An 18,065-nucleotide genomic window follows, 5' to 3' on the forward strand; every position below is an offset into this window, starting at 1 on the left:
AGCCACTGGGAGTATTTCCAAACATTATGATTAGTTCACCTGGGGAAAAACTTAAGCTCTGCCTGCACCATCAAACTTTATGTGACAAAACAATGTTCACAGGTCTATTCTTCAACAGAATCACCTTATTCTTTTTAGGCCAAGACCAGACCAGCATCAGCTTCTTCAGCAGGAAAAGCAACTAAATCAAAGAAGAAAACGAAAGCCAGTGAGGAATCTGAAAAGAAAACAGAAGCAGCCTACTCGGTAACATTTTTGATTTGTTCTTTGATGTTCATTTAGCACCATCACATACTAGTTGATAGGAGCATTCAATTCTTTAAAATACTCTTGATCTTGAATTCAGTGATGTCACAAATAGTTCTAGTGCTCATGAAAGAATTTTGGATTGATGTTTTTGTCGCAGGTTCTGCTCATGATATCCAAAGCTTTGTTTAAAGTTGTCTACACTATCAGACTAGTTTTCACAAAACAAAAGTGTGATGTGCCCAAAATACATGGTAGTGATATGATGTCATTGTGTCCATATATGGGCACATTTTTTTGTCACATAAAGTTTGATAGTGTGGACAGAGCTTTACAAATGTATTTTTGTTTTTACTAGCCTGAAGATGTTGATGAGAAGGCAGCAGATGCCTTACCTGCATCAATGCTTCAGCAACTGGCACATGCCAACTGGAAAGAGAGACTAGCAGGGATGGAAGAACTAACAACGGTATGTACTACAGTAGAACCCCTCTTTTGGGACACCCCTATTAAGGGACACATTCTTCTGAAACAAGGGGTTATATATGTTTAAATACTATGGCTAAACACCTATCAGGGAAATCATGATAATGATATTTAAACTACATTGAAGAATACATGTATACCAACCAGTTTTATGGAATGTTGTACTGATATATGGTTATTCTTTGTCACAATTCTCTTCACCTGATGATGGGCTATGCTCGAAACTGTTGTATTAATAAATTTATATTGAGGCAGTTTTAACTTGTTTTGATTTTGAAGAATACAGATGTCTGCACAATGCAATAATCTATAAAACTACAATTCAATTTGAAATGGTATCTTTTAATTGTAGAAAATTCACAATATGGAAAAAAAAGATATTGATTGTCAGTTGTACGTGAGACTAACGGCAAAGAAACCAGGCTATAAAGATGCCAACTTTCAGGTAAAATAATAGTAATTTATACATATTTGTATATAAGTTACAAACATGTGTTGTGACCTCTGTCAATAAGAAAAATGCATAGTTACATACATACATATATCCTACTTATTTTCAACATTTTTCAAAACCAATGTTTGTACCATGGTTACAATGTTCCAAAAGTAGTAGAGCCATAGCTTTGTTGTTTAAATCCCAAGGTCCAGGGATCAATATTGACCTAGTGTCAGGGTTGTAACTTTTTCTCTTTCTACTACACTTCCTAAGCCTCTAAAGATTCTTAGTTTGTAAGCACAATATATTATTTATACATTGCTGTAGGATGCATATAAAAAGAGAATAAAAATATTCACCTTTTATGAAATGGTACCATCTTCTTTCAGGTTTTGAAAGCCAAATTTGCATTGATTGGAATTCTAGCCGAAAAAGGGAAGTTCAGTCGTACATCTGCAGGTGTGTGTATTGGAGGAATTGTAGAGAAGATAGGTGACATCAAACAGTCTGCAACTGCCAAGGAAACAATGACCTCAATGGCAGAAGCATGTGGTCTACAATTTGTTGCACTTGAGGTTAGTTTGATCAAGGCAATCTAACAACACTGAGCTCGCCTTGCCGAGATAGGAACTTGTAACAGTCCTTTGATCTTATGTCTGGCCGCGACAAATACCAACAGTACTGTACTATTTACATATTCTCAATGGTGCGGTGTCTGTTAAGGGCATGGACATTTTTGTGTTACAGCCACAGATAAACCTTTTGATCTCCGAAGCTGGATCAGTACAGCATTAGCACAATACAAGCCAATCAGAGCAAAATCAGGGATGTCAAACTCATGCATTCTCGGTCTAATGCAGTCAGCTAGCCCAAGGGTGTCTGACTTTGAGTTGGTTGTACAATAGCAACCCCTCCTTTGGAACACCACTATTAAAGTGACACATACTCATGAAACAAGGTTTTACCACTACTTCCAACCTCTATTCAGGGGTTACCCATATTAAAAAGACAACATAAATCACATGCGGGGAAATATATGTTTTAATACAACTAACTCCTATTTAACGCTTTATTTTGTCCATAAGGTGTCCCCTTAATAGATGTTCTATGGTTAAATAATAATTTACAGTTGATTTTCATTGTGTTTTTTTCTAGGCTATATCATATGCTTTTGACAGTCAGAAAAACCCAAAGAACCAATCAGAGACTATTAACTGGTTTACACAGGCAATACAAGAATTCGGATTTGCGGCGTAAGTTTTCTTTAAATTGTCATTTCATACTAGTGTCCATTTAGCAAGTTTGTTTACACTCTGAGACAGGTGTCATTTAGCAAGGCACATGGTCAAAGGATAAGGCAGGGTTTACCGTACCTACAGAGCCAATAATATCGACATGGGTTCGAGACCGACTCACTTCAGTTCTGGTGTAGAACAAGTCTTCTTGGATAAGGACTATGGGACTATTACCACCTATCTGATAGGACAGTGATGAATTTGCTATTGGTAATCCTTGGCCACATGTGCCTAAATACATAAAATAATTTTTTTTTTTTGATAATGTGATGACTATATTACTATTTCAGAATAAAAGTTAAGAATTTCATATCATACATCAAGAAGGCTTTGGTAGCGACAAACCCAGCAATAAGAACATCTGCTATATCTACAGTAGGTGTGATGTTTATGTACATGGGTGCACCACTTAGAATGCTGTTTGAAGATGAGAAACCAGCCCTGTTGGCTCAAATAGATGCTGAGTTCCAAAAGGTAAATTTGCTGTATAAGAATATATATCTCTATAAGATTCAGATTGAATTGGTTATCATATGTACATGTAAAAACAATGAAACCGTATAGACTTGAAGAATTATATAAATAATGCAGAACACATTATACATAAAAACATTAACTTCTTGATACCAACTACACATCAGTACTGTAGGCTACTATTAGTACACTACATCTCACGCTGTACGAATATAAATCTTTTTTCCAAACAACTAAACCACTGTCTACACTATCAGACAAGTTTGACAAAAAAAGTGTGATGTTCCCAAATATGGTAGTGAAATGACATCATCATGTCACATTTTTTTTTTCACATAAAGTTTGAAAGTTTAGACAGAGCCTTACTGGCCTTGTAGAGTAATATCAATGATAACTATATTTTAATTTGTATGTTCGTCAAACCAGGTTACAGGCACCAGCCCACCAGCACCTTTCAGAGGAGTCAAGAAGGAAGAGAAAACTGATGATGTGGATGGTGATGACGGTGAAGAGGATAGAGATGAGGACGATGCTGATGTTGGGGGCGGTGCTGCTCCTAGTATTCAAGATCTTGTTCCACGAGTCGACATCTCCGATCAGATTACATCTGCTTTGATAGAGGAATTAGGAGATTCGAAATGGAAGGTCAGAGGTCAAGGATTAGAGAGAGTAAGATCATTTCAGAATATTAAAATTCATTGGTTTTGAAACAATATACAATTGTTGAGATTTTTGTAGTACTTGATTGAGTTTTTTTTTTTTTCAGGTTCAAACTATATTAAACGGTAATAAGTTTATTACACCAAACCTTGGAGAGTTGCCAACAGCGTTAAAACCCAGACTCAGTGACACAAACAAAATTCTTGTGAGAATTTCCATTTTTTATAGTTTTATTTTCCAAGTTTATTTGTGGATATAAAGTATACATGGTTTTGTACAGTGGATATTAAGGGGATCAAAAAAGCAAATTAATCTATAAAGCTTTTGAAGCTAAATATTGTACTGCTTTTTTTTTTTGTCAGTCTACCAACACTGCCAATATATGTACGCAACTAGCCCAGGCTATCGGTCCAGCCATCAAGGTACATGTCCGGACACTGGTTCCTGGTCTACTTATGCTCAACTGTGACAGTAAAGTAAGTGACCTCTCAATCTATGATTATATTTTGATATGATCTTATTTTTCTATGGCATATAGGATAAGATTTATACATATATATATATATGTACTTTTTTCTAGGCCTCTGTTAGAGCAGCAAGTATCACAGCAGTGTCTGCATGGGAGGAGCAGGTTGGCTTGGCTCCCTTTATTGAAGATGAACTGCTAAATACAGTCTTAGCTAAAGAGAGTCCATTTCTACGTATGGAGGTAAGTTGTTTGTTAAATTTCTTTTGGTCTCAATTGTTAAGTTGCAATGAACTGCACGTTGTTATAATGGATGCAGAGTTACAGTGTATTCTTTATTAAAGGTGGCAATGTACATGTCTAATATTCCAGACCTCCATCTCCCTTGAGACTCATTTGTTTTGTTGTGTGTTTAGGTGTTTGGCTGGTTAGAAGAGAAGCTTGCCAAGTACCACACGTTACCATCAGACCTAGCCCTCTCTGTGCCAATACTGTATGCTGCATTGGAAGATCGTAATCCAGATGTACGCAAAAAAGCCCAGGGCGTACTGCCGCTGTTCATGATGCATATATCATATGAGAAATGCGTCAAAATGACCAATAAATTAAAGGTAAATTATGTTTTAATTACTATCAGTTTATTTCACTAAATAATTGTACGGTACTTTGTGGTTGTCCTCTTAAATACCTCACTAGGAAGTTTAACAAAGAGGGGTAGTCTTATTAATTAGGATATTATGATTGTGATTATTATTTTTATTATTATTATTTACTAACAATTTTGATTTTCTTTATTTTAGCCATCCTCAAAAACACAAGTAATGCAAATTTTAGAAAAACAGCGACCAAACATACCAGCCAAACCTGAGAAACCAGGAAAAGCCAAGAAAACCAAGGCAGCAGAGGAAAAGAAAAGACCCAAAACGGCTCCACCTAAGGTAAGATTAGATTCAGTATAGTACATTTTTATTATATTTTTGTTATCGATATCAAAAATCCTTTAATTGTTCCAACTATTAAAGTTTTGCTCCAAATTAACTCTTTGCCAAGCGGTATTGCTAAATTCCAAATTAATTATTTTATTTTCATGATTATATGGGAATTGTCCATCCTTCAATTTTACTCAGAACTCTAAATAACTAATCTCCAGAATTTCGGGCAGTCAATGGTGACCATAATGCATACTCCTGAATTCGCTAGTTACACCCAAAATATATTTTATATCTGATTTTTATATTTAAAATACAATATATTTCACATTTATTTTTTTTAATTTTTATTTTATTATTTTCGGCAAACACATTAAAAAAACATAGAAACAAAAACAATTAGCTTGATTTATATATTTTTAAATTATTTTTAAGTTTTATATTTGCACTGATTTTTCACCCATTCCTTTTAATGGTATTCTTTCCCCCATTTGCTGTTTCGTTGATGTGTATACCTTTTTCTCTATCTATCTGTCCATCACTTAAGACTGAATCCTCCTCCACCGACACTTCACCAGTTGAGACAACCACCGCACCAACAACAACCACAAAGAAGAAGTCTGCTAGCAAACCTAAGGTAAGAGCATGGCACGTCTTTCACAGATAAACAAATTATTAATTTTAAAAATTTCAATTAATGGGTAGTAGTACACAAAAAATTGTAATACCTAATTCATCCTGGTGACCATTATAATTTAGGTTTTTAATAACTTTTAGTAACTCAAAATTTATAGTAGGTGTATTTTTTTAATAATACCTGTAGGCTAGACAATCTAGCTAAAAAACAGCCCAAAGTAAAACAAATTGCAAACACAGATTTTTCTTTTTTTAAATGGTCATATATGATGAGATCAAAATTTGAGCATCTCACCTCTGTCACACATCCTGATGATATGCAAATTAGCTTAAATATTCAAATTAGAGTGACATTACAGGGTTACCAATAGTGATTATTACTCATTATTATTTATATTACTATACTGTATGTAAGCATGTGTCTTGTTCTGAAGATAAAAATTACCTTAAGAGAGTCTAATTTGCATATTATTACAAGTGACTTTTTCAGTATTTAAAGTTTAATGCTAATTTTAAATCATGTAACATTTATTTTTGTTAGTATAAAAGTATTTATAGTAGGTTGCCAAGGTAAAAATATATTCTAAAAACATCATAGATGTGTTATTATTTAATTTGCCTCAAATATCTGTCTTTCTTTTCATTTATTTCTTTGATCTACTATTCTTTTAATTTGACTCTACTTTTCTTTTACATTCTTTTTGGTTTATTATCTTTTGTTTTTCGACTGTATTTGGTCAGTCTGGGAAATTTGGACTTAAGTCATCGTCAAAGAAACTGAGGTCAAAGGTAATATCTGGTCTCTAAATGGAAGTACTGTAAAGTGAATATGTAGATCTGTGATGTTAGTATTTTATAGGAAATCAAGTTCTGTCTTCAATATCTTTTAAATGTAGTATACTGTTAAAATAAATTACCGTAAATCTTAATGTAATAGTTTAAAGCAGAGGTAATTGTTTAATGAGTGTTTAACATTGTAATTCTTTAGGATCACTAATTTTTGGAACATAAAACTTTGTTTAAATATAATGTCTAAAATTCTAGTATTTATTTATTAATTTAATATAAACAATTACATCGTAAAGGAAAGGTTACAGTTTGAGGTCACACCATTTCTTCTCAACGTTCCAAACTACTGTATGTTGTCACAAATACTTATTATTACTAGGCTGAAGTAACCAGTAACCAGCCGGATCCCCCTCCTGCATCAGCTGCCCCACCCCCTGCATCAGCTGCCCCACCCCCTGCTGCTGCTACTACTACCAACAAGAAATCTAAACTGACAAAGGGAAAGGTAGGATGGTATTGACATTAGCACTATATAGTCACAGCCATTCACCCATTTATGATATTAATTATTAGTATTAATACCATATTTTTATTTACTAATCCTTTTTAAATTTCTAATATGGAATATTTCATTATACATGTAATAGTGCATATGGTTATTATATTTTATAAACAATTTTAGAAAATATTTAAAGTGAGGTATTAGATCATTTCAAACTATAACATTTAGGCTTCAAAACTAATCCGGTACATCATTGCACCCCAATAGTTGGTCTTTTTCAACTCTAAAATGTAGCTTTTTAATCCCAAGTCGTAATAATGATGTATTACTATTAGATCATTTCAAACTATAACATTTAGGCTTCAAAACTAATCCGGTACATCATTATTGCACCCCCATAGTAGGTCTTTTTCAATTCTAAAATTGTGACGCATTTTAATTTATAATTCCAGGTAATAAACTGCATTCATAAATAGTATATTTTGATAATTATTTTATTATATCTAACCTTTCCATTCATACTAACACATTAATTTGCTGGTACATAAGTCAATTACTGCTTGTTATTACGGTGTCAGGTGTTCTGGTATATTTTGACTCCATTTTGAAGTAAGCATTTTTCAAATAAGTGCACATTAATAGGCAATTTCTAAACAGCAAAGTTGTGAACTGTTCAAACAAGTACTCAGTACAACAACCATGCCATAAATGGAAGTTTAACCAAACGGTTGTTTATATTTATTATGCTATATCATCGTTATCTCTTTTGTATTTATTAATAACATTATGTAGTAATACTAATATTGATATATTTGTATTTTCAGTATCGTTTCATAGAGCATTATAGTACTTTGTATTGATATTGTTAGAGATGCATACTAACTTTTATTTTTTTCTAAAATACACAGTGCAGTAAGATTTTAGTAGAGCAAAAATAATTGAAATCTATTAACAAGTATTTGCATATAGTACAGTTTCTTTCTTTTGAGTATTTATTTTAAAAAGTGGAGAAGCTGTGTAGCGATTGAAAATAGATGAGGAATCCTATATTTTACTCATCTTCATCATTCATACAAATTTACATAATTACAATAAAACCTCTTTCACACCTGGTCCAGCGCGGGCAAATTGAATTGAAAGTCAATGTTTAGTTTTCATGCAGCTATGCGCATATCGATTGGCACATAACCGATTGGAGTGTCGTGAAAACGAAACATTGACGTTCAATTTGCCAGACCAGAACCGTGTCTGAACAAGTGTGAAAGACCCTTTAAGAAAACGAAAGGATAAACCTGTATGAATCCAGATTATATGGCATTTATTTTTAGGCAACATTTCTGGTTATTTATTTTGTAGGCAACAAAATCTAGCAAAAAACAGGAAGAAGAAGATGTTGGACCACCTGTTATCCTCAACAACTTAAAAGATAAAAGATTCAGAGATGAGGATAATCTAAAGGTACATCTGATGTCATTTTATTTTAACTATCAACATCATGTAATTCATGGCACACATTAAAGATTATAATATTATTACTACCATTATCAAATTTACTTCAATAATATATAATTTTTGTTTAAAGATATACAGTATTGTCCTCCAAGAACATGAAAAATTAATAAAATCAGACTTTGGGGCATTTTGTAGTTTTAATAAAGACAATTTTTTTTCGATCCAATTTCTGGTCAAATAGAATAGCTAAAATGTGACATAAAATGGCATATAAATAAATAAATAAAAAATTATTTTTTCAGGAGGACAATACAATCTTTAATACAGAAAAAATATTTTCTTTTTATTTATCTATGATAGGTGTTAAAATGGAATTTCAACGTACCACGTGATGAGATCATAGACCAGCTCAGAGAGCAGATGCAACCATGTGTTAACTCATCCCTGTATACTTCTCTCTTTCATGCTGACTTCAAGCACCACATTACAGCTATTGCTACTCTCAAAGAGGTACTTGCCACGTAGCTACAACTTTACATTAATTATTATTATTGTATTAATATTAGCTCTCTAAGTTTGAAGTATCTCAAACCATAGACATCTTCAGGATAGGCAGTTTATTGGACATTATATCTATATATTATTATCTTTATAGTATCAGGTCATATAACATGGTCACACTTTTCACTGGGTTCCGATAGAAATGCTGAGAGGGGATTCCATTGTGTGCAACTTAGGTGTTACTTTGCCTAGACATGCTTATACCAAGACAATCTAACAACAGGATGCAGAGCTCTGTAGATCAAATGATTTATCTGTGGCTGCGACACGATCAATTCCAAGCCCCTTGACATACACTGCACGCCGCGGAGAATTGTACATAGTACAGTACTGTTGGTATTTGTCGCAGCCAGACATAAGGTCAAAGAGTTTATGAGTAATGAGTTCCTATCTTAGCAAGGCGAGCTCAGTGTCCTGTGATTAGATTGCCTTGCTTATACAGTCCACTTCATTATATCATTATAATTCCGTCTTTCAAACATGCCTGAATGAATGACGTGTATTGTATATATCATATCAAACATAACAAATTAAAGCCAAATATTTGTAAGTTGTTTGAAATTTTATGGAAGATATCCACATTTACCGACAATTTTAAGCAGAAATGATTGCATTAGAGTTTGGCAACTCTAGTCAGTATTCTTAAATAGGTAATAATTTATCTAACCATTATTATTATTTTATTTTCTAGGCTGTTTCATCTTGTAAAGAAGCCAGTATTGGGGCATTAGACATCATCCTGAAGTGGGTAACACTGCGTTTCTTTGACACAAACACCAGTGTAAACATAAAGGCATTGGAGTTCTTGCAAGTTTTGTTCAACATGCTTGCAGAGGAAGACTATAGTATGCATGATTATGAGGCTTATGCATTCTTACCCTACCTTATTTTGAAGGTGAGTATAGAGAATTTGAGTGTGAGAAAAATGTTAGTATGACTTAAATCAATTCAAGCTCTGTCTACACTATCAAACTTTATGTGACAACAAAATTTGATGCACATCAATCTTTTTTGATCAAACTAGTTTGATAGTGTAGACAGGGCTTAAAAATGACTTATTGCTGTTTTAATGTGAATATAAAATTTGATGTCATGTAGCACTTTTAAATATGTACTTTTATTCATTGTTAACACAGTGTTTGATTTTAAAATTGTTTATTCAATGAGATTGATACTTTTTATCTAGATTGGAGAAAATAAAGAAAATCTCCGTAAGATGGTTCGAAACTGTATCAAAACGATTACAAAGATCTACCCAGCCAGTAAAGTCTTCCAATTCATTATAGACGGCCTTAAGTCCAAGAATGCTAGACAACGAACAGAGTGTCTCGACGAATTAGGCACCTTGATTGACCTGTATGGAATTAACGTATGTCAGCCAAGTCCTCCGAAGGCGCTAAAGGATATTGCCGCGCAGATCAGTGATAGAGACAACAGCGTACGCTCTGCAGCGCTTAATACGCTGGTTCAAGCGTATGCTATTGTCGGTGAGGGTATCTACAAAATGGTTGGCAGAGTAAGTTACTATTGACGTACAGTACACCTTGTTAGGTCCTGGTAATGTCTTCTTAAGAGAGGTGTCCCCTGAATAGAGGTTGGCCGTAGTGGTAAACACTTTTCACTAAGACAGTGTCGCCTCAATAGAGCTTTCTCCTGAAGAGGGGTGTCCCAAAGAAGGGAGTTCAAGTGTATTTCAAGTTGGTAATATTCACCCTGTTTGACAATTTTACATCATCAATGAACAGTTGCATTGTGGAAGGATTACAATTCAAATGGAACCTATGCTTCAATGGTTATTTATAATGATTTTCAAATTAAATACAGTATATTCAATTTAAATGAAAAGGATATGTTACATGAAAGGGCTTTTGATTTGCGATGACCTAGTTGCGTCATATCAATAGGGACATTGGGGTGTGCTTTCTAGCTTGATTCTAGGTCCAGACCAGGACCGACGTCACAACACAAACAAAAACCTCCTAATGTGAAATGTGCCATTTATTAAATATATGTCTGTTTTCTAGTTGAATGAAAAGGACGTAAGCTTATTGGAAGAAAGGATCAAACGATCAAGCAAGAAAGTGAAGTCTGCAGCGCCACCTAAAACAGCACCAGCACAGGAATCAAAGCTAACTAAACAGGATGTTAAAAAATCTTCTGTCCCGTAAGTATACACTACATTGTCCTATTACTGAAGTTGTGACTGTTCTACTGGTCAATATAAAGTTAGACAAAATTTATAAAATATAGTTTCAGGTGCACTCTATTGAACAATTCTGTTTTAGTACAATATATGAACTGTATTATAAATGCGTTAAGTTATATATAATTGTTTATATGTAATTGTTAAAGATATTCAGTATTTTGGTTTAGTAGTTTATTTTTAATTTATTATTTACATCAACATCTCCTTTAAATAATAGAATAGTCTATTTTCTCCATTATGGGACAGAGTGTTCATTCATTTGCATGTCAGTGTTTCATTATGTATCATCATTTTTTTAATCATTTATTTCATAGGTATAAAGCTATGTCTGTGTATCCATATATCATATTCATTGTCACACTAACTCTTTCCTTAGCTTATCTTAAAAGATTCTGAAGATTTTCTAACATATATACACCCTTCATTTAAGACACCCATATTAAGGGGAAACTTTCCAGTGAAACAAATAAGCCAAATTTAAAATGTAATAACTACTATTAAGGGGACACCTTCAAGACCCAAGCAAACTGTCCCAGATTTACTGTATTATGTGTTCTTATAGTTTTGTATAATACATATGCATGACGGTATACACTCTACATTGTGTAGTGACTTTTTGATTGCAAGAAAATAGTAAGAAAACGGGTGTATTCGACTGGTCTGTTTGAGCAAATAGGCAGCAGACCTAGCTTCTTAAACAGAGAAACTGCGAGGTATTTTTGTGCGAGTGACCAGTCGAACACTCCTAGTGTAATCAGTTGCACATGCTTTACACTCTATGTTGTTATAGCTTCCCACCCAAGGGATGAACATTTCTAACGATATAGATTAGATTGAAAGCAGATACTCTTTGTTAATTAATGTCAAGATATGATGAACCTATTAACAATTAAATAGCAAAAGGTTTCCTATTTTCTAGAAGTTTTATCAGATAATCTATATTTTTTTTGCACTTGTAACATGATCACAGTGCTGATTTTGCCATGTTTGTTTCCTACATACCATACTTAACGTCATCGTCATTTCAATCATTTTAATTTTTGTAGTCATGGAAGGAGGCGTAGCAGTAACAGGTGTGTCTGCTTTATCATGGTTCATGATAACTGCATCATCTCTCAGTTGTCATGGCAACTTTATCAGTTGTCATGACAATTGATAACGGCTACTTCACTGAGATCGTCACACCATTAAAATAGCATACTGTGTACTGACACTTTGCCAAGGCAAAAACAAAAATCTGGTTTTTATCATAAACCTACTTATAGAAAATCTCAGTGAAGTTGCTTTTTAACCAGATTGCATACTTGAGTGATGATAAATGCAAGGTTTTATTTCACAGGGTTGAATGAAGTGCAGTCTGTTTGGGAGTCTAGGGTATAATGGTTTAAACATAATGAATGCTCTATTATTCATTTGAATAATTCTAGCTGCATTAGCATGATACACTAGTGTTCTGGCAATGGTTATGGTTTTGCTTGATATCTTTTCTTTTTCGAGGTTATGAATGTGTTTTTCTAAGATCAGTTTAGTAGCTTAATAAAGGTACACTTATATAAATGTTTAGACCTCTTGTGTGGATGTTGTGCTAGATTTGGTGGAGGATTTGAGTCTGACCTGCCCACAATCAACCTGCACATATTGCATGCATACCCCTGAGTATTGTATTCTTTAAATTTAATGATTAAAAGCAAAGTATGATACTGTATCTATATACATTATCATGCATGTTTTAGGTTTCAGCTTTGACGTCCATATGAAACAGTACTATGATAAATAATGTTGGCTACTTCCATGGTATCAAGTTAAAAATAAATTATGAAATAAAGTATAGTAATAATTAAATTGATATTAATTTAAAGTTAAAAGTGAAAGTAAAGGTAAGTAATTAACTTATTTGTATAATTTGTTTGTTTCAATAATAGGTATTTTGTAATGCAAGAAATGTGCATGTTAAAAAAATATATATAAAAAAGAATTACTATAATATATAAATTTTATAAAAAACCATGCATTTTCAGAGCACCATCTAATGGCAGCGACCGGCCTTCTACAGCACCTTCACAGACATCTAGCAACATCCGCAACTCCAATGTCCCACAGGTGTTCAAACTTGATCTTGATGGTCTAGGCCTAAATGATGGAGATTCCAATGATAACATTCCCCAGCTTGAAGACATGGACCACGTACAGGATCTGTTGACTGATGCTGTTAAACTACCGGAACGAAGGTATGTTCTGAAATCTAGCGATTTATAATATAATAAACATCATTTAAGGGATTTGTATTAATCAACTCAGGATCAGTTATAATTATAACAATCAGAAAATTATCAACAACTTCAGTCAATTAATAATTTTTATTTTTTTTTCGCAGGTTGCAGAAACCTAATTTAACTGTCGCTCAACTTGACTTCATTATATCACAAATTGCCAGCAATGATATAGCAATCAGTTTGCAGTCTTTGAAACAGGTAAATGTTTTTAATTTAGTGGTTAAGGGTCTATGTCTACCAGTATGGTTGGTAAGGTTTCAACCTAACCACTTTTTCACAGAGACCTTTGACAACCCTGGCCTTTTCCTGCAACCACCACACCATTTTATTCCTCATGGCTACAGCCATTATATAGAAAAAACTGGGTTCAAATTCCTAAGAACAACTCCCAGTCCACTCGGCTGTAAATGAGTACCTGGTTGAAAATTACTAGGAAACAAAAAGGTGATGTGGAAAGGAACTGGCCACCCTAACACATAATGTCGAGGCCTAATACATTGATCTCCCAACAGATCATTCTCCACAATCACAGGGCTCACATTTACCTTTATATATCTTTTGTTAAGTGACATTCATTTTACTTTTTTTTTTGTCTCATAACAGCTAGATGAGGCATTACAAGATTCAGATCGTTGTAAAGTACTCACTGATCACGTTGACCAGTTAGTAGTTACAACATCACTACAGCTGCGAATGGCATTTAGCAAGTACATGTCAGATGAAAACACATCAAAAGATGTTATTAGAATGTATAGGTGTTTAGTGGCACTCCTTATGTCGGTGAGGATAATATATTGTTTTTTAATCATGTCTATTACTAATTGATTTGTCTTTCGTCTCTATTTGTGTTTTCAGTAGTTTTAACTACTGTATGTAAAGTTACTATAACTTGATTTCTGTATAAACCGTTTATTAAACCTCAATTAATACTAAAAACTGTAAAAATCATCTAACTTCCTATGTGTTCAATGGACTAGTATATTTAAATTTAACACCAAGTTCTGTTTTTGTTGTAAGGGCTAGCAAATTGTCATTGTGCTACTAAAATCTACACCTAATTAGCTAGTGAGATTGTGAAAACTATTTTATGGCCAACTGACCGATTTTTCAAAATGTATTTTATACTTAAACTCTGTCTACACTATCAAACTAGTTTGACAAAAAGTGTGTGATGTGCCCAAATATGGCAGTGATATGCCCAAATATGGTAGTGGTATGACATTGTGCCCATATATGGGCACATCACATTTCGTTATCACATAAAGTTTGATAGTGTGGACAGAGCTTTACAGCTATAACTAATTATCAAATCTTTGTTCTCAGCTGTTCCAAAATAGAATGCTTGCAACCAAGGCATCAAAGGACGTGCTCTGTGACCTGGTCAATGGTCTTATCACCGTCCTCATAGACAACCGATTAGAGTCGTTTGAGGAAGGTCCACAAGTGATTCGGTCAATTAACATGTTGATGGTCAAAGTACTTGATCAGAGTGACCCAACCAATAGCATGTGGTACAGTATTTTTTATTTCAATTATTTTAAAAATTAATATTTGACGGCTGTACACATCTTTTTGAGTGTAAGCCAATGTAGCATTGCTTTCAGTACATTATGTATTGCATTTATTATATTTTGTTGAAAGATCTACATTTATCAAGGCAATCTAACAACAGGATGCTGAGCTCCAGAGATCAAAGGGTTTATCTGTGGCTGCGACACAATCAGTTCCATGCCCCTTAATATACACCACGTGCTGCGGAGGATATGTATATAGTACAGTACTGTTGGTATTTGTCACAGCCAGACATAAGATCAAAGAACTGTTACGAGTTCCTATCTTGGCAAGGCGAGCTTAGTGTCGTGTTGTTAGATTGCCTTGCTTTTATACATACTTTATTTAAAAGATTTTTTTATTTCTAATTTCAGCGCATTATTAAAACTTCTTCAAGAATATGTTGCTCAAGAAAGTAGTTCACAAAAATTTGTGCAACTTATTATGAAAGTGAGTAACCTGTGCTATAAATAAACTAAACTTAGCCTATCTATACTCAAAGCTCTGTCTACACTATCAAACTTGATTTGATGTACCCATATTTGGACATGATGATGTCATATTACTACCATATTTGGGCACATCACACTTTTTTGTCGAACTAGTTTGATAGTGTAGATAATAGAGCTAAATCTCTATTTATATACATGTTTGTTATATATAGTGGTAGCTATGGTGGGCATGAAGAGAAATAAATATAACAAAGTTGAACTCACTGGCAAAATATGTATAATGTCAACGTGCCCTTTGAACATACAGATTTCATTTTAAGCTTTCAATATCTAATTTTGTGATGAATTCATTTTTTTATTTAGTGTTTATGGAGAATGGTTAGATCAATGCCGGAGATTATCCATGATATCAACGTAGAGCGGCTGTTACTGTCACTGCATGTATTCCTGAAGGCTTTCCCAAGTGCCGTCTGGAAGGAGAGGACCAACGACACTCCACTTAGAACCATTAAAACTATTCTACACTCCTTAGCCAAGATTCTTGGTGCTAAGGTATGATGGTGGTTGTGGTTCTGATGTTGGTGGTAATAATAACTATGGTGATGTGGTTATTATGTTGTTGGTAGTGGTGGTGATGTGGTTGTTATGGTGTTGGTGATGGTATGGCAATGATGATGGTAATGGTGGTGATGTGGTTATTATATGGTGATGGTAGTGGTGGTGTGGTTATTATGGTGTTGGTGATGGTAGGATGGTAATTGTGGTGATGTGGTTATTATATGGTGGGGGTGGTGATTATATGGTGGGGGTGGTGATTATATGGTGGGGGTGGTGATGTGGTTATTGTGGTGTTGGTGATGGTATGATGATGGTAGTGGTTGTGATGTGGTTATTTTGGTGATGGTATGATGATGATGGTAGTGGTGGTGTGGTTATTATGGTGTTGGTGATGTAGGATGGTAGTGGTGGTGATGTGGTTATTATAATATGGTGGTGGTGATGTGGTTATTGTGGTGTTGGTGATGGTATGATGATGATGGTAGTGGTTGTGATGTGGTTATTATATGGTGGTGGTGGTGATGTGGTTATTGTGGTGTTGGTGATGGTATGATGATGATGGTAGTGGTGGTGATGTGGTTATTATTGTGTTGGTGATGAAGGTGATAGGGAATGGTAGAGGTGATGGTGACAATGGTCCTGGTTGTGGAGAGGATACATTTATGATTTTGTATTCATTTATCATTTTTGTATTTTTACACAGGTTTTGAATAATCTTGTGTTGATTAATGATAAAAATTCAGAAGTCGAACTCTACTTAAAGAAGATTGTGAAGAACAATCGTAAATCAGTTGGAGGCGATCACATTAATGGTTCAGTCCAAGAAACACGTAGTCATGTGAGCATTAAGTCCATTCACAGTAAAATTATAACATTATTAATACCTAATATTTTGTGATCATCTCTTGATCTTGAGGACCAATAATAATACATACATATCTTTAAAAAATTATTAATATTGTAAACTTAATTTTAGTTTAGTTGAAAGCCTAAATATTCAGTTCATTCAATATTAAATGAAATAGGCGCTCAGGAAGTGAGAGAAATACATAGCAAAACACAGAGAGCAACAGAAGACATGCTATTTAGTATTTGGCCCATTGAAGTTGGAAAACTTGAGATTTCATTAAAATTTTGCAACATCTGCTGATCAATGTATCGATTTTCTTGATTAAAAATCAATAGGCATAGTGTGTTGGTATATATAAACTTGAAAATCGTGTACGAACAAAGTATTTTTAATTGCATATTTCCAAATCAGGTATAAATATGATGTACAATTAAGTTGTTCATTGAACCATGGCATTTGACAAATATATATTTTTTTATTTCTTAGTCTTCATCGTCCAGTAAATTAGCATCTCCCAGAAGAGCATCAGCTCGAACCAATGATATACTTGCAGAAATATTCAAAAGAATTGGTTCCAAGGAGAACACAAGAGAGGTATGATTTAAATAATGCTTTATTTTATTTATCTTTTATGTGTCCTTTCAAAATAAAGGTATGTTTAAATATACATAATCAGTTTCAATGAAAGAACAAATCTCTTCTTTCATTTTTTTATATATTTCGTCTATTTTAACCATAATTTATTAGTTCCGGACTTCTAAAAGCATAGCATACTTCGACAGACCTCAAAATATACTGAACCTAATCTTCTAAATAGTCTTTTCCAAAAAAAAATGCCTTAAAAACTGTGCCTGGTCTTCGGTCCAGTTGTAATAGTTTTAATAGAAAAAGTTTTTATCTTGTTTGTATTTTTTGTTAAAGAATGCAAATTATATTGAACAAAGTGATGACTTACAAAAGGTAAAACAAAGCGGTTAATATTTTTACTAGTGCATCTTTGTATGTGTCAAGTGTTAGTATTATATAGTGTCTGCTATGAACTGTTTACCTACTACTATTCTTGGGTGAAAGCCAGGGGTGTGCAGATTAAAGGGGTGCCCATTTAAGTCACCAATTTATTTATTTATTCGACATTGTTTTACAAGAGTAGGTCTAACAGCTGACTTAAAGAGGCCCTCTTAAAAACAATACAAAATTATACAAACGACATTCAAACATAAACTTACAAGAGGATTCATAAAAG

General features: G+C 33.7%; 1 protein-coding gene across 6 annotated transcripts in view; it reads left to right on the forward strand.

Moving 5' to 3' along the window:
* Positions 1-18,065, forward strand: part of LOC144848870 (cytoskeleton-associated protein 5-like) — a 41,734-nt gene that overhangs the window by 14,867 nt on the left and 8,802 nt on the right. For 4 of the 6 annotated variants that reach the window (XM_078705812.1, XM_078705814.1, XM_078705815.1 and 1 more), the window contains exons 14-41: positions 139-246; positions 605-715; positions 1,085-1,177; positions 1,558-1,743; positions 2,324-2,421; positions 2,754-2,937; positions 3,364-3,606; positions 3,704-3,802; positions 3,960-4,073; positions 4,178-4,306; positions 4,480-4,674; positions 4,864-5,001; positions 5,540-5,629; positions 6,797-6,922; positions 8,276-8,377; positions 8,732-8,881; positions 9,624-9,827; positions 10,119-10,448; positions 10,957-11,096; positions 12,185-12,211; positions 13,157-13,366; positions 13,513-13,609; positions 14,015-14,191; positions 14,735-14,922; positions 15,337-15,412; positions 15,778-15,966; positions 16,676-16,810; positions 17,309-17,416. In XM_078705812.1, the coding sequence (XP_078561938.1) occupies positions 139-246; positions 605-715; positions 1,085-1,177; positions 1,558-1,743; positions 2,324-2,421; positions 2,754-2,937; positions 3,364-3,606; positions 3,704-3,802; positions 3,960-4,073; positions 4,178-4,306; positions 4,480-4,674; positions 4,864-5,001; positions 5,540-5,629; positions 6,797-6,922; positions 8,276-8,377; positions 8,732-8,881; positions 9,624-9,827; positions 10,119-10,448; positions 10,957-11,096; positions 12,185-12,211; positions 13,157-13,366; positions 13,513-13,609; positions 14,015-14,191; positions 14,735-14,922; positions 15,337-15,412; positions 15,778-15,966; positions 16,676-16,810; positions 17,309-17,416 (4,047 nt within the window). The remainder of the gene's footprint in view (positions 1-138; positions 247-604; positions 716-1,084; positions 1,178-1,557; positions 1,744-2,323; positions 2,422-2,753; positions 2,938-3,363; positions 3,607-3,703; positions 3,803-3,959; positions 4,074-4,177; positions 4,307-4,479; positions 4,675-4,863; positions 5,002-5,539; positions 5,630-6,796; positions 6,923-8,275; positions 8,378-8,731; positions 8,882-9,623; positions 9,828-10,118; positions 10,449-10,956; positions 11,097-12,184; positions 12,212-13,156; positions 13,367-13,512; positions 13,610-14,014; positions 14,192-14,734; positions 14,923-15,336; positions 15,413-15,777; positions 15,967-16,675; positions 16,811-17,308; positions 17,417-18,065) is intronic. The other 2 variants (XM_078705813.1, XM_078705817.1) reach the window with 2 other exon arrangements.

The sequence above is a fragment of the Antedon bifida genome, chromosome 7 (assembly GCF_963402885.1).
Source record: "Antedon bifida chromosome 7, ecAntBifi1.1, whole genome shotgun sequence".
In the NCBI taxonomy this organism is placed as follows: domain Eukaryota; kingdom Metazoa; phylum Echinodermata; class Crinoidea; order Comatulida; family Antedonidae; genus Antedon; species Antedon bifida.